At 39.5% G+C, this 19,671-nt stretch overlaps 1 protein-coding gene across 3 annotated transcripts in view; it reads left to right on the forward strand.

Moving 5' to 3' along the window:
- Window positions 1-19,671, forward strand: part of LOC133488664 (integrin alpha-6-like) — a 22,045-nt gene continuing 2,374 nt past the window's right edge. For 2 of the 3 annotated variants that reach the window (XM_061796811.1, XM_061796813.1), the window contains exons 1-23: window positions 1-311; window positions 6,749-6,876; window positions 6,965-7,044; window positions 8,423-8,684; window positions 8,969-9,100; window positions 9,659-9,872; window positions 9,976-10,169; window positions 11,055-11,152; window positions 11,249-11,376; window positions 11,436-11,525; window positions 12,392-12,453; window positions 12,535-12,704; window positions 12,772-12,912; window positions 13,834-13,949; window positions 14,029-14,185; window positions 14,272-14,349; window positions 15,307-15,386; window positions 17,459-17,536; window positions 17,632-17,734; window positions 17,820-17,990; window positions 18,648-18,749; window positions 19,064-19,174; window positions 19,484-19,582. In XM_061796811.1, coding sequence (XP_061652795.1) covers window positions 139-311; window positions 6,749-6,876; window positions 6,965-7,044; window positions 8,423-8,684; window positions 8,969-9,100; window positions 9,659-9,872; window positions 9,976-10,169; window positions 11,055-11,152; window positions 11,249-11,376; window positions 11,436-11,525; window positions 12,392-12,453; window positions 12,535-12,704; window positions 12,772-12,912; window positions 13,834-13,949; window positions 14,029-14,185; window positions 14,272-14,349; window positions 15,307-15,386; window positions 17,459-17,536; window positions 17,632-17,734; window positions 17,820-17,990; window positions 18,648-18,749; window positions 19,064-19,174; window positions 19,484-19,582 — 2,967 coding nt within the window. In that variant the 5' untranslated portion in view covers window positions 1-138. The remainder of the gene's footprint in view (window positions 312-6,748; window positions 6,877-6,964; window positions 7,045-8,422; window positions 8,685-8,968; window positions 9,101-9,658; window positions 9,873-9,975; window positions 10,170-11,054; window positions 11,153-11,248; window positions 11,377-11,435; window positions 11,526-12,391; window positions 12,454-12,534; window positions 12,705-12,771; window positions 12,913-13,833; window positions 13,950-14,028; window positions 14,186-14,271; window positions 14,350-15,306; window positions 15,387-17,458; window positions 17,537-17,631; window positions 17,735-17,819; window positions 17,991-18,647; window positions 18,750-19,063; window positions 19,175-19,483; window positions 19,583-19,671) is intronic. The other variant, XM_061796814.1, reaches the window with a different exon arrangement.

The raw sequence follows: 19,671 nt of genomic DNA on the forward strand, positions 1-19,671 counted from the left end.
CCGCGCAGCCCCTCCTCACATTCCCTCAGTGTCACTGCGCTCCGACTGCAGCGAGGACTCACCTATTTTATTTGTATTTGTATTTTTTCCACCCCCCGTAACTTTTCCAGAGATTTGGGATCCGACACGGAGAGGAAAATGTCAGGTGGACTGCGAGTGCTGCTGCTCGCCTTGCTGCTGGGTTGCGGCCGACCGTCTTCAGCCTTCAACCTGGACACCGACAACGTCTTGCGCAAGGACGGAGATCCAAAAAGCCTGTTCGGCTTCTCCATCGCCATGCACCGGCAGCTTCAACCGAAGGATAAAAGGATGTGAGAGAAACTTTTAAACTACGCTTTTTTTCTCCTCAAATGTGCATAATAAAGCGCGATCATGTTACGTCATCATTAATTTGGGGCCCAGGTAAAGGTGTCAGCTCCTTTTCCACAACAATGTGTCTGCCCTTCACTTTTCCGTTAATGTTTAACAAGTCTCGACTTTATATGTGAAAGTTTAATAATTGGTGAGCATTTGGGTTCGTTCACGATCGCGTGCGCGATCACGTGGCGCCACAGGTGAGAGCGAGCATAACAAAACGTTTTGCATATGGCTTGACTTTAGACTAGGAGGGTTTTAACTAGAGGTGGTAAAAGTACTCAAACTGCACTGAAGTAGAGGTACAGATCAAATTAGTAGGCTACTGATTCAACTACTTACTTAATAATGTCTGAATTTTACATTTTGGGATTACTAAAGGATTCTACCTAGTAGTGCTGATTCAACTCCTGCACTTGCATAAAAGTGAAATGGATGAAAGGTGCAAGCGTGTTTTGACAAAGTAACAAGTAGAAAGTACATATGTCTGTTTTCATTTAGGGAGTAATAGGTAAAAGTCGTCAGAAAAAGTACAGAAAGGCTGACTCCAAAAAAAAAACAACTTACTCAACTACATGAATGAGGTATTGAAGTAGGGAGTAGAATGTACAATTATCTGTTTTAAAATGTAGTCAGTAAAAGTAAAGTAAAAGTTGTCAGAAAAATGAATTCTACAGCAAAGTACAGCTACCTGAAAAATCTACTTAAGGGCAGTTGAGTAATATTAAAAAGTCACCAGAAAAATAAATACTCAAGTACGGCTACCTGAAAAACTGAAGTTAAAGTAAAAAGTTTCAATAATGCATACTCAAGTACACATACCTGAAAAATGTACTTAATTGCAGTAAATTAAAACATCAGAAAAAAAAATTCTAAATTACAGATATCTGAACAATCTACTTAAGTACAGTCACAAGGTTAGTTTTTTTCCCTTTGTTGCTTCCCACCACTGTTTTTCATACACTTTTTAAGAGTAATACAAAATGATGACAGTGATTCATATATGTACGTGCTTTGAACATATACAAAAGACACTAAATATATTTATGTATCTCAACAAACGTGAATTAAAAAGCTAAGGAGTGCGTGCATATTTGACAATCCAGAAAATAGCTGTCAACATTTTACTCTGGAAAATAAAAATAGATCCTATTATAAAAAGATTTGACATTGACAGTGGTAGAATGTCACTCAAGTAAGTGGCTGTGTAAAGTTACTTTTTAGCTTTGTCTTTTTCCACCACATTGTGCTACTCCTATCTTACAAAGCAATGTTATACTTTGGATCCCCCCCCCAAAATTAAATCCATGTGTTCGCAGTGCCCTTAAATAACAACATGTAAACATTCAAATGCAGTAAAGCTCTCATTACATTTAAAAAATTTTTTTTTAAGTCAACAACACATAAAATGTTGTCTTATACAGTACAAATGCAAATAATACTAACCAAAGGGTTGCTATTTGTGATCCTACTTAATCAGACCCATAGTTAGAATCTGTGAATCAAAAGAACCAGAATGCTAACTAAGGTTGAAGCACTAAATCAACTGATTCATTAGTCAATCAACATAATCAATTAGTATTCCTTTGATACGCAAGGAAAATATCAAATACTGTAAATTCAGTTTCTCCGCTGATTGTAGGGTAATGAATACGACATGTTTCCCAACTTTATTCAGCCAAGACACATATTTTACTTTAGAAAAAAATCTCATGGCACACCACCAAACAAAAAAATGAAACAAAATGTGGATTTACAGGTTGAGTATAAAACCTTCTGCCATCTGCTGGCAGCACATTTGCTTGCCATGGCTGTCACTATATGTCGCCAGCATCGCTAGATGAACAAAGATACATTATTTGTATTTCACGGCACACGACTGTACAACGTAACACTTGTTGATCTAAAACAAACTTTGTTCCTGTCAGTTCAAGTCTCCTGTCAATGGCGCAATATCCAGAGTCCCTTTATTGGTTGGATACAGATGCAGTTGTCTCGCTGAGTAGAGGTTGAGACACACATGCATGTGGCGCATCAGATTCCAAACTCGGGATATGCGTGTGCATGCTCGAGCAAGCTGCCTTTTGTTTGGCAAGATATTCACAGAACACTGACAGAGCTGGAATGAGATCTGGTGAATCGCGAATATGTGCATTTATTGATTTACAACGACATATGGTGAAATGTGTGTGTGTGGCTCCATTTGTGCCCCCACTCCTAACACTTTAGTCACAATAAAATATTTAGTCATATCTTAGTCAGTTCTTCACAGCCTACAGCGATGTTGTGCATGTACTTGCAGGTGAGGGCACAAGGAGCTGATTGGGTTGTGTACCTGTACATGCGTGTGTTTGCATGAGTAAGCGTGTGTCATCACTGGCAGACTGAACCTCCTGCATGGTGAAATTGAGGGTTTAAAAGCTTGACTAAAGTTTGACCGATGCATGTTATGAAGTTTGTACATTTTATATGAAAGTGTGCTGGGGGTGTATGAAGCTTGTACAAGACACAGTGTGCACTGTGCCCACTTTATTAGGTACACTTATGCAATCTAATGAGCAACAATTCAAGATCACTCACTCCCAGAGAGGTTTTGATTGGATAATGTTAAATGTTGTGGTTCATTTGCTGCAAAAATTGTACTCAAGTAATAGGAATGTTACTTTAGATTTATATGACTAGAGTAAAAGTGAAAAGGTAGGCCTCAGAATAATTACTCGAGTAAATAGTGAAAAGTCCTGAGTAACTGGAGGTAACTGTTAATAAAAAAAAAAAGAAATGTTATCACTTCAAGTACGTCAAATATACAAAAATATAAAATAGGAATGTGCAACTTCAGCTATTGCCCAACAATGTCACTATAACTAAAACAATCGATTCAATCTTTATAAAATAACACATACATGAAGGCAAATTCAACCGCAAGTAATGGTCTCAAATCAACTGTGAATCCGCACAGTAGGCTCACCAGAAAGTGATTACATAGAAAAGTTAAGTTAGCCATGTGTTTTTTCAAGTTCAAAATGGAGTTCGTGTAGGCTGAAATGTGGACTTTTTAGACAGATGACAGTGCATGACATTGCTTTTCTTTTTCGTAGTCTGGTAAAACAGATTGAATGTGAGGCCATGACTGTCGTGTCCCCGCTGACTGCGAGTCGCACACTGTTGTTTCCCTACATTGTTTCGTCAATGTTTGCCTACATAAATTAGTCACTTTGAAAACTGTGCTTCAGTGCGGGGTCGCAAAAACGCGGTCGTGTAACTGCCTGGCTCCGTTTGATTGGTCAATCAAACGTACTGTCAAATGACGGTAGTGTTTACATTGGCTTGGTGAAACAGAGTTATGTGACAGCGCCCAAGAAACAAGTCTCTCTGATGAATTAAAACAAATAGATGGCGCAAGCAATAATAGATAATAAAAGTAGGAAAGAAAAGCCCACTGGAACATCTGAACTTTTTTAGGGTTAATCAAAGGCAGGTGAATAGCTAATAGTGGCAGGTGTGTGCGGACTCCCATTTATCATGAGCTTGAATGTGATGTGGTTAATTGTGAACACAGCCACATCCCCAGTTATGAGGGTGTGTGCACCTGTGCAACCACATTATCTCAATGTTGGTTTTTACGTGGTTTTTTTTTTTCTTCCAATTGAGTTGTCAAGTTTATAGGTCACATTAATGGTGGGAAAGGTTTTGAAATGGTGATCTTGGTCTGATTTTTATTTATATTTTCACAAAAAGCTGACATTTGAAAGGGGGTGTGTCGTGTGTAATTTGCTGCTGTGGAACCAGAATTCCAAAATTTGTGGGACTGATAAACTTATTCTATTCTATTCTATTCAAAATGTTTCAATATGGTGCAGTGCTACACCAGTGCAAGCTACAACAGCAATACTCAACATATATTGTTAAAAAAACCTGTCTGACAGTGTCAAACAAAACTCAGCATTATTTTATCATTTATTATCCGTATTCCGTATACAACTTGTACAGAATCCCATTAGATTTTTGAAGTATAGTATAGTAACTTGAGGTTATGAGGCTTATGTATTTGCTACATAACAAGCAGGAGTGTCAGGTTTTTGGTTCCCTGGATTTTCACCTGCCTCAGGTTTTGTAAGATTATCCAACATCAAAGACCTTTACAAAAAACAGCTGAAGCTGAGCAGAATTCTGACATAAATCTTTCATTCATCCTGGCAGCAAATAGAGGTAATTTTGAACAGACTTGGGATGGGCTCCTGGCAGACAGTTTTAGGGGAAAAAAAAGTTGGGCAGCATATGGTTGCTCGCTCATTCTCTCTCGCTTGCTTTTTCTGATAGGGCGCTTCCAGATGTTGCTAAGCAACAGGCTGCACCCCAGGAAGCACTGCAGTGTTTAAAAAAAAGAAAAGAAGGAAAATAAAAATAAATTACGCCTCTGTCGGTGGGATGCCTCTGTTATGGTCACTCTGTTGCTCAGGTCTTGGTGTCCCAGTAATTCCGCCCCATGGCATGTATGTGTGTGTGTGTGTGTGTGTGTGTGTGTGTGTGTGGTGCACACGCATACACTGCCTCTGTTTTTCTTTGTTCTTCCTGTAGACTAAGCCATCGTAATGGGCCTTCTTCCGCCTCTGCTGCTCAATGATAAGATTAACAGCTGGGTCACTGTCAGTGAAGCAGTGGGTCATCCGTGAACACATCATGTCTGCACTATGCTCCAACCATCCACTTTCTATATCACTTATCTTCATTAGGCTTGCGGGTGTGCTGGAGCCTAAACCCAGCTGACTTTGGTGGGAGAGGCGGACTACACCCTGGACCAGTCGCAAGTTAATCGCAAGGCACATATAGAGACAAACAAAAAAAACAGTTGTCGTTTAGCCAATTTTATTTTTACTTGTGAGTAAAAATTTGAGATACGAGCACTGTGTGGTGGAAGTAAACTCAACTCAACTCATTTCACAACAAGCAGGAGTTTGCCAGATAGTGAACAATTTTTCCCAAAAAGTTTTCAAGCTGTTTATTGCCACTCCCAGTTGATTTTTACTTTCAAATTAAAGAAAAAAATTAAAATTAAAGAAAGAATATTACATGTTGTGTATCTTAAACTACCACATAGTTTTGCCTTAATAACGTTTATGTTAATGCTAACAAACAATGTAAAACACCATAGACGGGCTAATGAATAGCATTGGTGACGTGGCATTATAACCCTTCGATAAATGGATATTTGAACACAAACGGTGGAAGAACACATGTAGACAGATAATATAGCAATACTGACAGGCATATATTCTTTGTCCTCTGTGAAGAATGAGTCATATTACTTGGTTTACTGAGAAGTGACCCTCTCCATGTACAGTACATCCATATGTCTATGTTATACTATTGCTAAGGGACGTAGACCAGAAGGAGCAGTACAATGTCCAGTGAATTGAAGCAAAAAATGAGGGAAACTGCTTAATTCTTTACATTCTATTTATGTAATTATATCATTACTGTATTATTTTACAAAGCACAATATTATAGAGTGTTATTATTATTAAAAAAACCACATTACAAATATATAATTTATTTTGGGGGGGGGCCTGGAACAGGTTAATGGCATTTACATTCATTTCAATGGAGAAAAATTAATTTGAGATACGGTGGTCACGGAACAAATTAAATTTGTATCTCAAGGCAACACTGTATATGGAAAAAAGTTCTTCTGTTCACCATGGATATTATTTTCAAGTCAATTTCGATTGTATTTTTTGAACTTTGTGGGAACAGTTTAGGGAAGGCCAATTTCTGTTCCACCATGATTGAATTAGAACAGATTGAAAGCTAGGACCTCTGTCGGGTGCAACATCAATGATCTTTGGCATCACGAATGTTTTTTTGTGGTTTAATGAACAAACATTCTCACAAACACACAAAATATTATGGAAGTCTTTTTAGAAGAGTGGGGACTGTTACAACTGAGAAGAGGGTGTCAGATCCATACAGGGAATCATGAAAAAATTTGAATAATATAATTCAAATATTAATTTGCAACACTGTCAGCGTGCGACACAGTGGTGCAGAAGGAAGGATAAAAAAAAATTATGCCTTGACGCGTTGATGCGCCACAAAAGCTTCCGTTCAAAAGATGACATCCTTGTTTTTAGGAACACTCGCTCATACCGTCGTTCAAACAGCCTTTGCCTCCGTCCTCAACTCACAAAGGCATCGTGTGTGTGCGGAGGGAGATAGAAGTCGTCTTTGAATTGGAGTGCGGTTGCTGTGTTAGACACTGGAATGTGTGATAATGCAACGCTCAAGAGGAAGAGCTGGTAGAGTGAAGTCTAAGCTTCTGAAGCGGCACAATGCGCAATTGATGGAGCTGCAGATGGCGTTTGTCCTAACAGATGCCTTCACGTGTCTGTTGTAGGCTATTGGTCGGCGCCCCTAGAGCCAAAGGTTTCAGCGGTCAAACGGCCACAGTGACGGGGGGACTCTTCAGCTGTGACATGAGCTCACCCTCTACAGGCTGCGTGAGAGTTAACTTTGACAACGACGGTGAGATATTTGCTGACTGATGCCTGGGCACATTATACTTTTGAGCTTTTTAGTTAATTTCACACTAATTGCTTTTTAAAATGTGCAGAGGACACCACCAGAGAAAGCAAACAGAACCAATGGATGGGGGTGACAGTCAACAGTCAGGGCCCAGGTGGCAAAATTTTGGTAAGCCAACCAAACATTCTGACAACTTCAAGATCAATAATGAAGAAAAAAAAAAGTTGTTATTGTTTCTGAAAAATGTACGGGAAGCGTGCATCTGTGAACACTCCGTCACTTTCAGTAACGACCCAGGCTACACCTCACTCCTCCGCCTTGTCACTCCGTCGAGATGTACCCGGTAACATATTTCCTTGATACAATTACGACTTTCCTGTTTGCTTGGGCACTGGCACCACCTTGTGCCATTTCAGAGCATTAGAGAAAGAACACAAAAACATGTATAGGGAAGTTTTTCCGCAAATGGATGAGGATAGGTGTCACAGAAAACTAGGTGGATTTGTGAATGGCGAATGGCAATTAAACGGGGGTTTTCTGTGTTTAATTTTTCAGGTCACTTCAATTAGTACACTTCTAATGAGATCCAATGCAAGAGCTGTATCTCATTCTACCACATTTACTCAACTCAACTCAACTTTATTTCTCAAGCACTTCAAAAAAACAACACAACCAAGTCCTGTACTTAATAAAGGTTGAACATACAAACAAAGAAAGAAATATGCAAATAATAATAATAAATAGAATATTCTTTTCTTGTTGAAATATATTATATATAAATGTATGTTTTTAACAATATGTTTATTATTGCTTTTGTACTTTGCAATGGGTCATCAAATACATAAATCAAAAAGGCAGATTTTTTTTTATAATTACAGATCTTTAGATACAACTTCTGAGAGTTTTCAGGCGTACCTAATGAAATGACCTGAGTTCAGAAGCAGAAAATATGGATTCTTTTTTCCTATCCATAACAGATGATCAAAAGTGATGAATCAGATCATAATGATATATTTTAACTATACATAATGCAAAACTGAATATACTACTAAGGAAAAAAAGTGTTCTTCATGTAAGCCAGAGAGAGAAGTTAATTACACCAGTGTTTGTTTTACCTTCCATCGCCATGCTATGGACACAAACTTTGGTGGAATTCTATGCACAGTGAATTGCCGGATACTGAAAAACTGCAGTATCGAGAGATCATGTAAACATTTCTTTTTTTTTTTTATAGCTTTATGCCTTACAGAGGTTTTGAACACATTCAAACATATTCAAAAACACTTAATCTTATTTAAAACCCTGTTTAAATACATAATTAATGTAATTTGAACGCATAAATAAAGCCAATTGACAGTTGAAAAGTGCATATGTGACTGTGGCTTTCCTTTTCCACAGGCAAGGGCATTACATTAAGTAGTTCGATTGTAAAAACACATATAAATGATCGCTTGAAAACATACGATATAGCGGGGGCGCCAAAGCTGAGCCGCGATATAGCGGAGTGATCACTGTAAATAAATGTTGCTTTTGTTCCCCCACGTAGACCTGTGCCCATCGATATCAGCGCAGGACCAATGTGAAGACCACCATCGAATCCCGGGACATCATCGGCCGCTGCTACTTGCTGAGTCAGGATTTGAAAATCGATCCTGACTCCAGCGTGGACGGAGGAGGCTGGCATTTCTGTGACAGCAGGCCGAGAGGTCACGAGATGTTCGGCTCCTGCCAGCAAGGCCTCTCTGCCACTTTCGACAAGGACTACCATTACCTCATCTTTGGGGCTCCTGGAGCATACAACTGGAAAGGTGACCCATAAGAATGTGTGATTGCTTGTTCCATTTAATGCGGAGAGTCCGATGTTAAGCTTTATATTTGACGGGGCGTAATAGCAAACTCAGTAAAGGACAAAAGTGTCTAATTCAGAATGTGGAGCTATTTTCTCATTTTAAATACTGTACATACTGTGCAATTTCCGAGTGATACTCTTTCAGCGTCTATTTGACATTGGATTTCAGCTGTTTGGGATTTTTATTATTATTGATTTTATTTTTTTAACTATACCACTACTTTCCCCCATCTTCTTCTCAAGGTGTGGTCCGTCTGGAACAAAAGAACGACACCCTCCTCGAGATGGGCATTTATGATGACGGGCCTTTCGAGGCAGGGGATGAAAACGAGAAGAACCCCGATCTCGTCCCCGTTCCTGCCAGCAGCTACCTCGGTGAAGCACTCGCTCATCATACTCATCATCATATTTTAATAAAAATCCATATACTTAGAAGTGGATAGAAAGAAGTACTAATTCAACTCCTGTACCTTAAAGAAACGTGAAAGAGTACAGACTATGAAAAAGTAAAAATACATTTTTACTGTCTTCGTACACAAAATAGTTTACCTCTTATTAGCTTACATAGTGCTCATAGTGAAAAGAAGCAAGGAGTACAAAGTATAGATATCTTTTTTTTAATCTTTTTCTTTTTTTAATGTAGGGAGTACACGCAAAAAGTCATCATTAACTCAACACTCAAGTAATGGACACATACCTGAAAAATCTACTTAAGTACAGTAAAATAAAAGTCGTCAGAAAGATAAATACTCAAGTACAATAAAGTAGATGTAAAAAGTCATCAGAAAAATTAATACTCAATTAAAGTACAGCGACTGGAAAATCTACTTAAGTACAGTAAAGTAAAATGTCAGAAAATAAATACCCAAGTAAAGTACAAACCCCCCAAAAATCTACGTCAGTGACGAAGTACTGCATGTGTCCTGGTCGCAGGTTTCTCTCTGGACTCGGGCAAAAGTCTGACCAAAAAAGGTCAGCTGACGGTGGTGGCGGGAGCCCCCAGGGCCAACCACAGCGGCGCGGTGGTACTGCTCAAGAAAGGCCCCGATACGAGTAACATCTTGCTGGAAGAGTACACACTGGAAGGGGAGGGGCTCGCCTCATCTTTCGGGTATGACCTGGCCGTGCTGGATCTCAACGGGGACGGGTGAGTAAAAGCGGAAGTGCAGAATTTTATTTTATTTGTTTTCAGCATAAAACATTTATGGCGATAGGGTAGGATAGTAGATGCTGATGGTGTCGTTTGATAGCTGGGAGGACATAGTGGTGGGAGCGCCTCAGTACTTTGAGAAGGACAGCGAAATCGGAGGCGCTACGTATGTCTTCGTAAACAAAGCTGGAAAATGGGACAAGGTCACCCCCACCAGGATAGACGGCCCGATGGACTCCATGTTTGGCCTGGCTGTGGAAAATCTGGGAGACATCAACCAGGATGGTTACCATGGTGAGGCTTCTGATTCAAGAATTTGAAAAAAATCTGTTCCAGGGCTATGAAAACTTTATTAACTCTACGGGCAACTTTTGAAGTAATATTTTGTGTATTTCTTTATATAGAGGTTAACCACTGTTAATGAACAAATCTGATGTAAAAAGAACAACAACCCAAAAATACTAACCGTTATCTTGGATGATGGATAATAAGCATGGAATGTGTAGTGGAAATTTTCTGTTTGGGTGGTGAGTTGCTTTTCATAAAGACTAAATGCAATTCTCTTTTTGGTGTACAGTAAACCCACGCTAAAAATTAATTGACGCCCTCCTAAAAACGTTTATAATTGCTTATAATAACAATACAAACCATCAAGGTACCACAAACTATGATCCTAAAACTTTTTAATATCATTTTAAATGCATCTTACAACATTAGCCTTAAAAATAAATGTCTTACAGATGATTTGGTTTTGATATAATGCACTGGAAGTGTGGCGAAAATGCTCCATAACTTCCACTAACAACCCAGGCTATAATTTGCTCCATCCTTGACATAGTTGACATGTTTCCCTTCAACAATACTACGTTGACTCCAATTACTAATTTCTTATGAACAAGGGATTTGTTGCCATCTTGTGGCATACATCTTTGTTGTTGTAAAATTATGACTTTTTTGGGGAAAAAATACGACTTTATTCTCGAACCATTAAAACCTATCTTGAAAAAATATGACTTTCTTATCATGAAATTACAACTTTTTTCTTGAAAATAGGCAACTGTTTGATTCCTGTGTCATTTGTGAGTAGGTAGTTAGGAATACATTTGGAAATGTGTTTACCCTTGCACCTAAAATGTTTGAGAACCCCTGCTTTACAGTCAATCGTCTTCACTGTACTAGATTTTGCAGTGGGAGCCCCATATGACGATGACGAGTCAGGAAATGTCTACATCTACCATGGATCAGGCACAGGACTCCAGTCCAAAAAAGCTGCACAGGTGCACAAACAAAAACCCCTCTTAATCCAACATAATGTTGAGAAAAAGTTGTCATCTAACACTATTGAACAAATGTTCACAACATTTTCGCTGTAGATTTTGTCTGGCAAGCCTTCAGGCGTGACGATGTTTGGCTACTCCTTAGCGGGTAACATGGATCTGGACAAGAACTCCTACCCTGACCTGGCTGTCGGATCACTCTCTGATGCCGTCTTTGTCTACAGGTGAGTTCTGCGCTCTGTTTTACCTCCGACCTATAGAGAAGCTCATCCTGTCTTTTCAGAGCCAGTCCGGTCATCGCCATCAAGAAGGAAGTCAGTTTCTCACCAAAGGAAATTGACCTGACAAAGAAGAACTGTGGGAACAACTTCTGGTATGTGGCTTCGTACACAAAACATCACTTATAAAAGAGCAATCTTCAACTGTGCTCGAATTGTTACGGTACGGTAATAACCAACCTCCTGCATATGCAAGCATTTTTTTTAAAATTTACTGTAGATTTTATTTTCAGATGTGCACCAAAACCTGCTACATTAATGCTAACATACGATGGGAAACTCCTTCGGCACATGGGGTAACGATTAGCATCTATGAGGCAGTGTTGTTACCCTTTAAGCAATGGATATCGGAACACAAATAGTGCAGCAATATATGCAGAGAGATAATATAACAATAATCACAGGCATATATTCTTTATCTTCTGCGAAAGACTACTAGTATCACTGCCATACTGAGAAGCCGAGACAGGAGCTGAGTCTCCAGTACAGTACATTATATGTACCCATATGTCTGTCTTATACTGCCCCCAGGTGGCCAAGGCGCACACACCAAAATGAGCAGCACAATGTGCATTGAAGGATAAAGTGTGACAAAAACTGTTTAATTCTTTTTTATTCTATTTAATTACGTCATGACTGTAAATTTTTGTGTGTATACAGTATGTATATGTTGCCATTCTCTTTTTCCAATTTTATCGAAAAAACGCATCATCTTTCAATCCAAATGTAATAATCTTCAGAGCTCCCTCCATGAAGTTTAATCCAAGCAAGACCCAAGTCCCCAAAATTGGCGACTTAAGTCTTACTGCAGTCAAGTCATGTGACTCGAGTCCCCTCAACCCCCACCACAAAGTTTCACAGAAATTTCTCAAGTAGTTTTTGCATAATATCACTTACTGACTTACTAAGGTCAATGAAAAATGTGCTTGCTGGATCATTTCTGATTCTGTTCCTACCTCAGCATGAACATTGAAGCTTGCTTCACCTACACTGCCAACCCCAAGAGCTACTCTCCCAGACTGAGTAAGATCAATCAGTTTTCCCTTTTAGGAAACACCGTTCCTCAATTTGTGCAGCAAACCTGACTTTTACGTCCCGTTCTAGCTGTTGCATACACCCTGGTGGTCGATGCCGACCAAAGGAAGAAGAATCTAATCCCCAGGGCCGCCTTCACTCAGCAGTCGTCCTCTAACAGCAACTACGAGTCCAAAGGGACCGTCGTCTTGGACACCAAAGGAAGGAAGCAGTGCATCATACGCCAGCTGACCATACAGGTACACGTTCCCCGTCACGGAACTCGAACGTGCGAGACCTCCAAACTAATATTACGTAATCCCACAGGACAATATTCGTGACAAACTTCGAGGGGTACCCATCGATGTGGATGTGGAGATCCAGAACGCCAAACGCAAACGCAGACAGAGCTCCGCCGAAATGCCGCCTGTCCTCAATGCCAATGACAAAATAACAACTCGTGGAGAGGTATCCAAGACTTCTGATGCCTAAAACCTTTTTTTTTTTTGCCCAATCAGTTTTTAGCACCTGTGTTGCCATGTCAATCTAATCTGCCCGGGGCCTTCAGAACCAGAAGTGCTGGCTACTCTAAACTATACAGTAAACTATACAGCAAAGTTAGCCACAAGAAATGATGTTAAATTATCTTTCTTTGTTTACACTCATGAAACAGCAAACTAGGCTCACCAGGCAGCGATTGCGTAGAAAAGTTTTTTGTCGGCTGAAATGTGGACATTTTTAGGCGTACACATATGACAGTGTATGACATCATTTTTTAGTCTGGTAAATGTAGATTGAATTTGAGGTGAGTGGTGTTGTGTCTCTTCTGACAGTGAGTCGCACATCGTTGTTTCCTCAGTTTTTCACACAGTGACTTTGTATACCTTCATGTGACCACCTCGCTCCGTTTGATTGGTGAAATGGAGTCAATCGTCACTCGTGGTTACGTTGGATTGGTGAAAAAGAGTCTCGTTGCAGCGCCCGAGGCACAAGTCTCTCTGATGAATCAAAACAAATAGATTGCGCGATGATGTTCAATGTAACAAAATAAAAGTAGAATTTATTCTTAACAAAAATACTCAAGTAAATTTAAAATGTATGTTTCATTAAAACTACTCTGACAAGTGCAATTTATCCAAAAAGTCAATGTTGCAGACGAAATTTAGCACATTACCACCCACCTCTGCTCCTTATAAAGTAGATTTAAATGTCGCACAAAACACTAATTTGTGGCCATGAAATAGATATAATACAGTATGTGCAAAAAATATACATTTCATGGCCATGAAGTAGTTTATTTTAGGCTCGGGTGGAGCTACAAAGACATTCTGAAAAGTCATTTCATTTATGTTATGTCATGTACAGTATGTGTGAATAATATTGTTATAGGTGCAATTTGTGAAGGAGGGTTGTGGCAGTGACAATATTTGCCGCAGTAACTTGAAAGTGGCGTATCGCTACGGCTCCAAGACAACAGATGATGACCCCTTCAAGCCGTTACCATTGTAAGAAAATAAATAAATAAAAAACTTTTTTTTATAATGCTTCTTCACGTTCTTAACATTTCATCATCTTTGTGTTAAGGGAGAACGGTGTGCCACTGATCTCGCTTAGCAAGCAGAAGGACATCGCCTTGGAGGTCAAGGTGACCAATAAGAACGGAGATGACGCACACGAGGCGTCAGTGGTCGCTTCCCTCCCACGTGCCCTCACATACTCTTCATTCCGCGGCCCACCCAATGTATGCTTTTGCCCTCTTGCACAAACAATTTCCCATTCTTAACGTCGTCGCACTTTGTGGACCTGATTGAAACACTCCAATTCCAGGTAGTAACTTGCACGGCCAATAAGAACGGCTCTAAGGCGACTTGTGAGCTTGGAAACCCATTCAAACGGGATTCTGAGGTGAGTGATAAGCAACTGCATCCTATGTGGACTTTCTCTAAACTCGCCTCTTCTCTAGCGGTTCGTGAAAGAATGACTGCCTGAGTGCTGTGCATTTGTATTTAACATTTAAGTTCATTATATATGCATTTAATGTTAAAGAGCTGTTTCCTTTTTTTTGTAACATTTGTTTTCAAACATATTTAAGTCCAATTTTTAGTCAACTCTTATTTGTAATACATTTTAATTAAATCATTTAGTCTTTTTTTTAATTTCCTATATTTAAGCCCAGTGTTAACGTTACGTTTGAACTGTGCATAATGTTACCACGGCTAACATTAATATTAAGTATTAAGTATTTTTGTAGGTGGTACTTGGTGTAAAAAGTTTGATATTCTTTCAAATATTGTTCACAAATCTGTCTAAATCTCTATTTGTGAGCACTTCTCCTTTGCTGAGATAAATTATCCATCGCACAGGTGTGGCATACCAAGATGCTGCTTAAACAATCTGATTGATTGCATAGGCGTGTCTTAGGCTGCCCACAATAGAAGGCCACTCTAAAATATGCAGTTTTATTGTATTGGGGCATTCTTAGGGGGACAGAAAACCAGTCATTATCTGGTGAAATTATCATTTTCCTCACCTGTGCAACCCAGATATTGCACAGGTGTGCTTTAGGCTTCCCACAATAAAAGGCCACTCTCAATTGTGCAGTTTTACTGTATTGAGGGGTTCCGGTGGGGTCAGAAAATTAGTCAATATCTGGTGTGACTATGATCACCATTTGCCTCATGCTGTGTAACGGCATCCTTCGCATAGAGTTCATCAGGTTGTTGATTGTAGCTAGTTACTAGAGTCGTCTGAAAAGTTGCTAGAACTAGTAACAAAGTGCTAAATTGGAGTAAATGACTGTGAAGCAACTTATACCATTCTTCTTTAAACTATGCATATGTTTTTGTGCTTGTCTGTTCATAGACAACTTTCTACATTATTCTGGGAACAGTTGGCATCTCATTAAACACCACTGAACTGGAAATTGATCTTCAACCTGAAACGTAAGTATACTTGACCACATTTGGTACAGCTGCACTTTTATTGTCATCTTACCACCATGTCCATTAGAGATTTCACTATAAGCCAAAAATTGCATCTGCATCAATTTTGATGAATTTATGTGCATAATCCATTGTTAAGAGTTACAACCCCAATTCCAAAGAAGTTGGGACGTTGTGTTAAACCTAAATAAAAACAGAATACAATGATTTGCAAATCATGTTCAACCTATATTTATTTGAATATACTACAAAGACAAGATATTTAATCTTCAAACTGGTAAACTTTATTGTTTTTAACAAATAATCATTAACTTAGAATTTTATGGCTGCAACACCTTCCAAAAAAGCTGGGACAGGGTCATGTTTACCACTGTGTTACATCACCTTTTCTTTTAACAACATTCAATAAACGTTTGGGAACTGAGGATACTAATTGTTGAAGCTTTGTAGGTAGAATTCTTTCCCATTCTTGCTCGATGTACAGCTTCAGCTGTTCAAGAGTCCGGGGTCTCCGTTGTCGTATTTTACGCTTCATAATGCGCCACACATTTTCAATAGGAGATAGGTCTGGACTGCAGGCAGGCCAGTCTAGTACCCGCACTCTTTTACTACGACGCTACGCTGTTGTAACACCAGAAGAATGTGGTTTGGCATTGTCTTGCTGAAATAAGCAGAGGCGTCCATGAAAAAGACGTTGCTTGGATGGCAGCATATGTTACTCCAAAACCTGTGTGTACCTTTCAGCATTAATGGTGCCTTCACAGATGTGTAAGTTACCCATGCCATTGGCACTAACACAGCCCCATACCATAACAGATGCTGTCTTTTGAACTTTGCGTCCATAACAGTCCGGATGGTTCTTTTCTTCTTTGGCCGGGAGGACACAACGTCCACAATTTCCAAAAACAATTTGAAATGTGGACTCGTCGGACCACAGAACACTTTTCCACTTTGCATCAGTCCATCTTAGATGAGCTCGGGCCCAGAGAAGCCGGCGGCATTTCTGGGTGTTGTTGATAAATGGCTTTTGCTTTGCATAGTGGAGTTTCAAGTTGCACTTACAGATGTAGAGTCACTGATGGTGTAGTGGTACACTCGCCTGACTTTGGTGCGGGCAGCGTGGGTTCAGTTCCCACTCAGTGACGGTGTGAATGTGAGTGCGAATGGTTGTCTGTGTCTATATGTCTCCTGCGACTGACTGGCGACCAGTTCAGGGTGTAGTCTGCCTTTCGCCCGAAGTGAGCTGGGATAGGCTCCAGCGTCCTGCGACCTAACCGGGATAAGCGGTGTTGAAAATGGATGGACTTACAGATGTAGCGCCGAACTGTATTCACTGACATTGGTTTTCTGAAGTGTTCCTGAGCCCATGTGGTGATATCCTTTACACATTGATGTTGATTTTTGATGCAGTGCCGCCTGAGGGATTGAAGGTCACGGGCATTCAATGTTGGTTTTCGGCCTTGCCGCTTACCTGCAGTGATTTCTCCAGATTCTCTGAACCTTTGGATGATATTATGGACCGTAGATGATGAAATCGCTAAATTCCTTGCACTTGTACGTTGAGGAACATTGTCCTTAAACTGTTCGACTATTTTCTCACGCACTTGTTCACAAAAAGGTGAACCTCGCCCCATCTTTGCTTGTGAATGACTGAGCAATTCAGGGAAGCTCCTTTTATACCCAATCATGGCACCCACCTGTTCCCAATTAGCCTGTTCACCTGTGGGATGTTCCAAACAGGTGTTTGATGAGCATTCCTCAACTTTCTCAGTCTTTTTTGCCACCTGTGCCTGCTTTTTTGGAACGTGTTGCAGCCATAAAATTTTAAGTTCATGATTATTTGCGAAAAACAATAAAGTTTATCAGTTTGAACATTAAATATCCTGTCTTTGTAGTGTATTCAATTAAATAGGTCGAACATGATTTGCAAATCATTGTATTCTGTTTTCATTTATGTTTAACACAACGTCCCAATTTCATTGGAATTGTGGTTGTAGAAAAATGACTGTATATATCATTATAAGAAGAAGAAGAATCAGTGTGTAACCATGTTACATTTCCATCCTCTGCAGAACCAGCGAGCAGCCGACGCTAGCCGCCGTTAAAGCGAAGGCAAACGTGGCCATCATGTTGCAGCTGTCTATATCAGGGTAACAAATTGTCTTTCACATTCACATCTGTACATACATAACATACCTGGACAGAATTGAAATAAAAATATGTGAGTGTATTTCCGTTTCGCCAGGCAAGCTCAGCCCTCACAGGTGCAATTTTCAGGAAAAATCAAAGATCAGAATGCAATGAAGACTGAAGGTGACATCGGAATTCCCCTCACACATCAGATCAGAGTGAGTATAGAAAAGAGTTTGTCATCCTTCACTGTGACTTCTTCTTCTGCAGTGGTTCACGTAATGATTGAATAATTTTTTTTAGATTATCAACATTGGAAGGCACTTGACTGACTTTGGCACTGCCGCCCTGCATATTGACTGGCCGAAGACCACGGAGCAGAACAAGTGGCTGCTCTACTTGATGAAGATCACCGCCACGGGTGTGGACCATATCGAATGTATGCCAAAATCGGAGATAAATCCTCTCAAAAAGGTCAGTGGGGGAGAAAGTGTGATGTACAGCTGGAGTATGTAACTACTTTTTGTTAACAAAAAAAACCCCATTATTTTTCACCCAAGCCACCACAGGACACAAGGAAATATGTTGAAGACTGAGAGACAAACTTTGTATGTCGAAGAGGAGCTACCTTTAGCCTGGGTTGTTAGTTAAACCAACTAGTTAGTTAGATTTATTATTTATTATTGTAGGGCTCAGATTCGCGGGGATTACAATCCTATATTACTGACTTTTTTGTGATTAGGGATATATAATTAAACTTGACTAATGTTATACATTTTTATTATTCTTACAGAAAGTAGTAACATGAAAACACCATATGAATACCATTCATATATGTGTCGCTGTCAAATAAATGTCCTGCATTTTATTGCTGTTCACGTAATTGCCTTGCAAATAATGTATCTTTGTTCATCTATCTGTGCCAGTGATGTGTCGTGATAGGTACAACAATTGAATACGCTTCCACTAGATGGCAGAAGATACATAATTAACCTGTGTATCTGCTTTTTGTGATGTTTTTGTTTGGAGGTTTGCCATGTGATTTTTCTAAAATAAAAATATTTGCCTTGGCTCAATAAAAGTTGGAACACACTGCTCTAATCTTGCTTGTCTTTTTGTGTTTTTTTAAAGGAAGTCAGCAACAACAGGATGAGAAGGGCTTCACAAAATACCCAGGAAGGTGATGAAGGAATTATTTCACGTTTGGTGGACAAGAGGCAATCTAAAATTCTGGTAAAAACAAAAAAACTGTACCACTTGCTTTGTTTTGATCATCTTTTTCACAGAAGTAATTTGGGCACATGAAAACAGTATACAGGACTGATACAGGTGTTAGCATTTACAACATGTTTAAAAAAAAAAAAAAAAAAAAACTCAATTCTGATATAATGTTAAAATCTTTAATGACTTGTAATGAAGAATATGAGAAACAACAAGTTACCTGAGTGTTTTGCCAGTATATCGTTAAATTCTCATTGTGTACAGCTTTTGCGCAATGGAAATTGGTGGTGTGTGTGGCGGGGTTAATGGTGGCTCTCTGGTTACAGTCATGTGACGACGGGGCTAAATGTGTGAGGATCAGGTGTCCGCTGCGAGGCTTGGACAGTAACGCAGTCATCACGCTTCACTCTCGCCTCTGGAACAGCACATTTTTGGCGGTAACGGAACTGGAACACAACAACACTGCTACATTCACTTATATAAGAGTAACAGTACCGTTCAAAAGTTTGTGGTCACGTAGAAATGCCCCTCTTTTTGAGAGAAGTCTTTGTTTGTTTTGTTTTTAAATAAAGATAATACATGAATTAGAAATACAGTCTAGACATTTTAATGTGATTAAAAAAAACAATGCTTTTATTTAAAAAATAAGTTCCCCAAAACTTTTAAACGCTAGTCGTAATCATTGTTACATTTCTTTTCCCGTTGAGCTTTCGTCATGATTATGTTATTGTTGTTTTTCTCCAAAGGATTACAGCAAACTGCATCATGTGGAGGTGATCGTCAAGGCGGCTCTGCATGTTGAAAGCACAAGAAAGAACATAGTGCTGCAGAATGCTGAAACACAGGTACATGCAGGCGCACACACGCACGCACACACAACGTAAATCAAGAAAAAAGAATAAACTAGGGCTGCAGTTAGCGAATATTTTTAGAA

This window comes from Phyllopteryx taeniolatus, chromosome 14, assembly GCF_024500385.1.
Source record: "Phyllopteryx taeniolatus isolate TA_2022b chromosome 14, UOR_Ptae_1.2, whole genome shotgun sequence".
Classification (NCBI taxonomy): domain Eukaryota; kingdom Metazoa; phylum Chordata; class Actinopteri; order Syngnathiformes; family Syngnathidae; genus Phyllopteryx; species Phyllopteryx taeniolatus.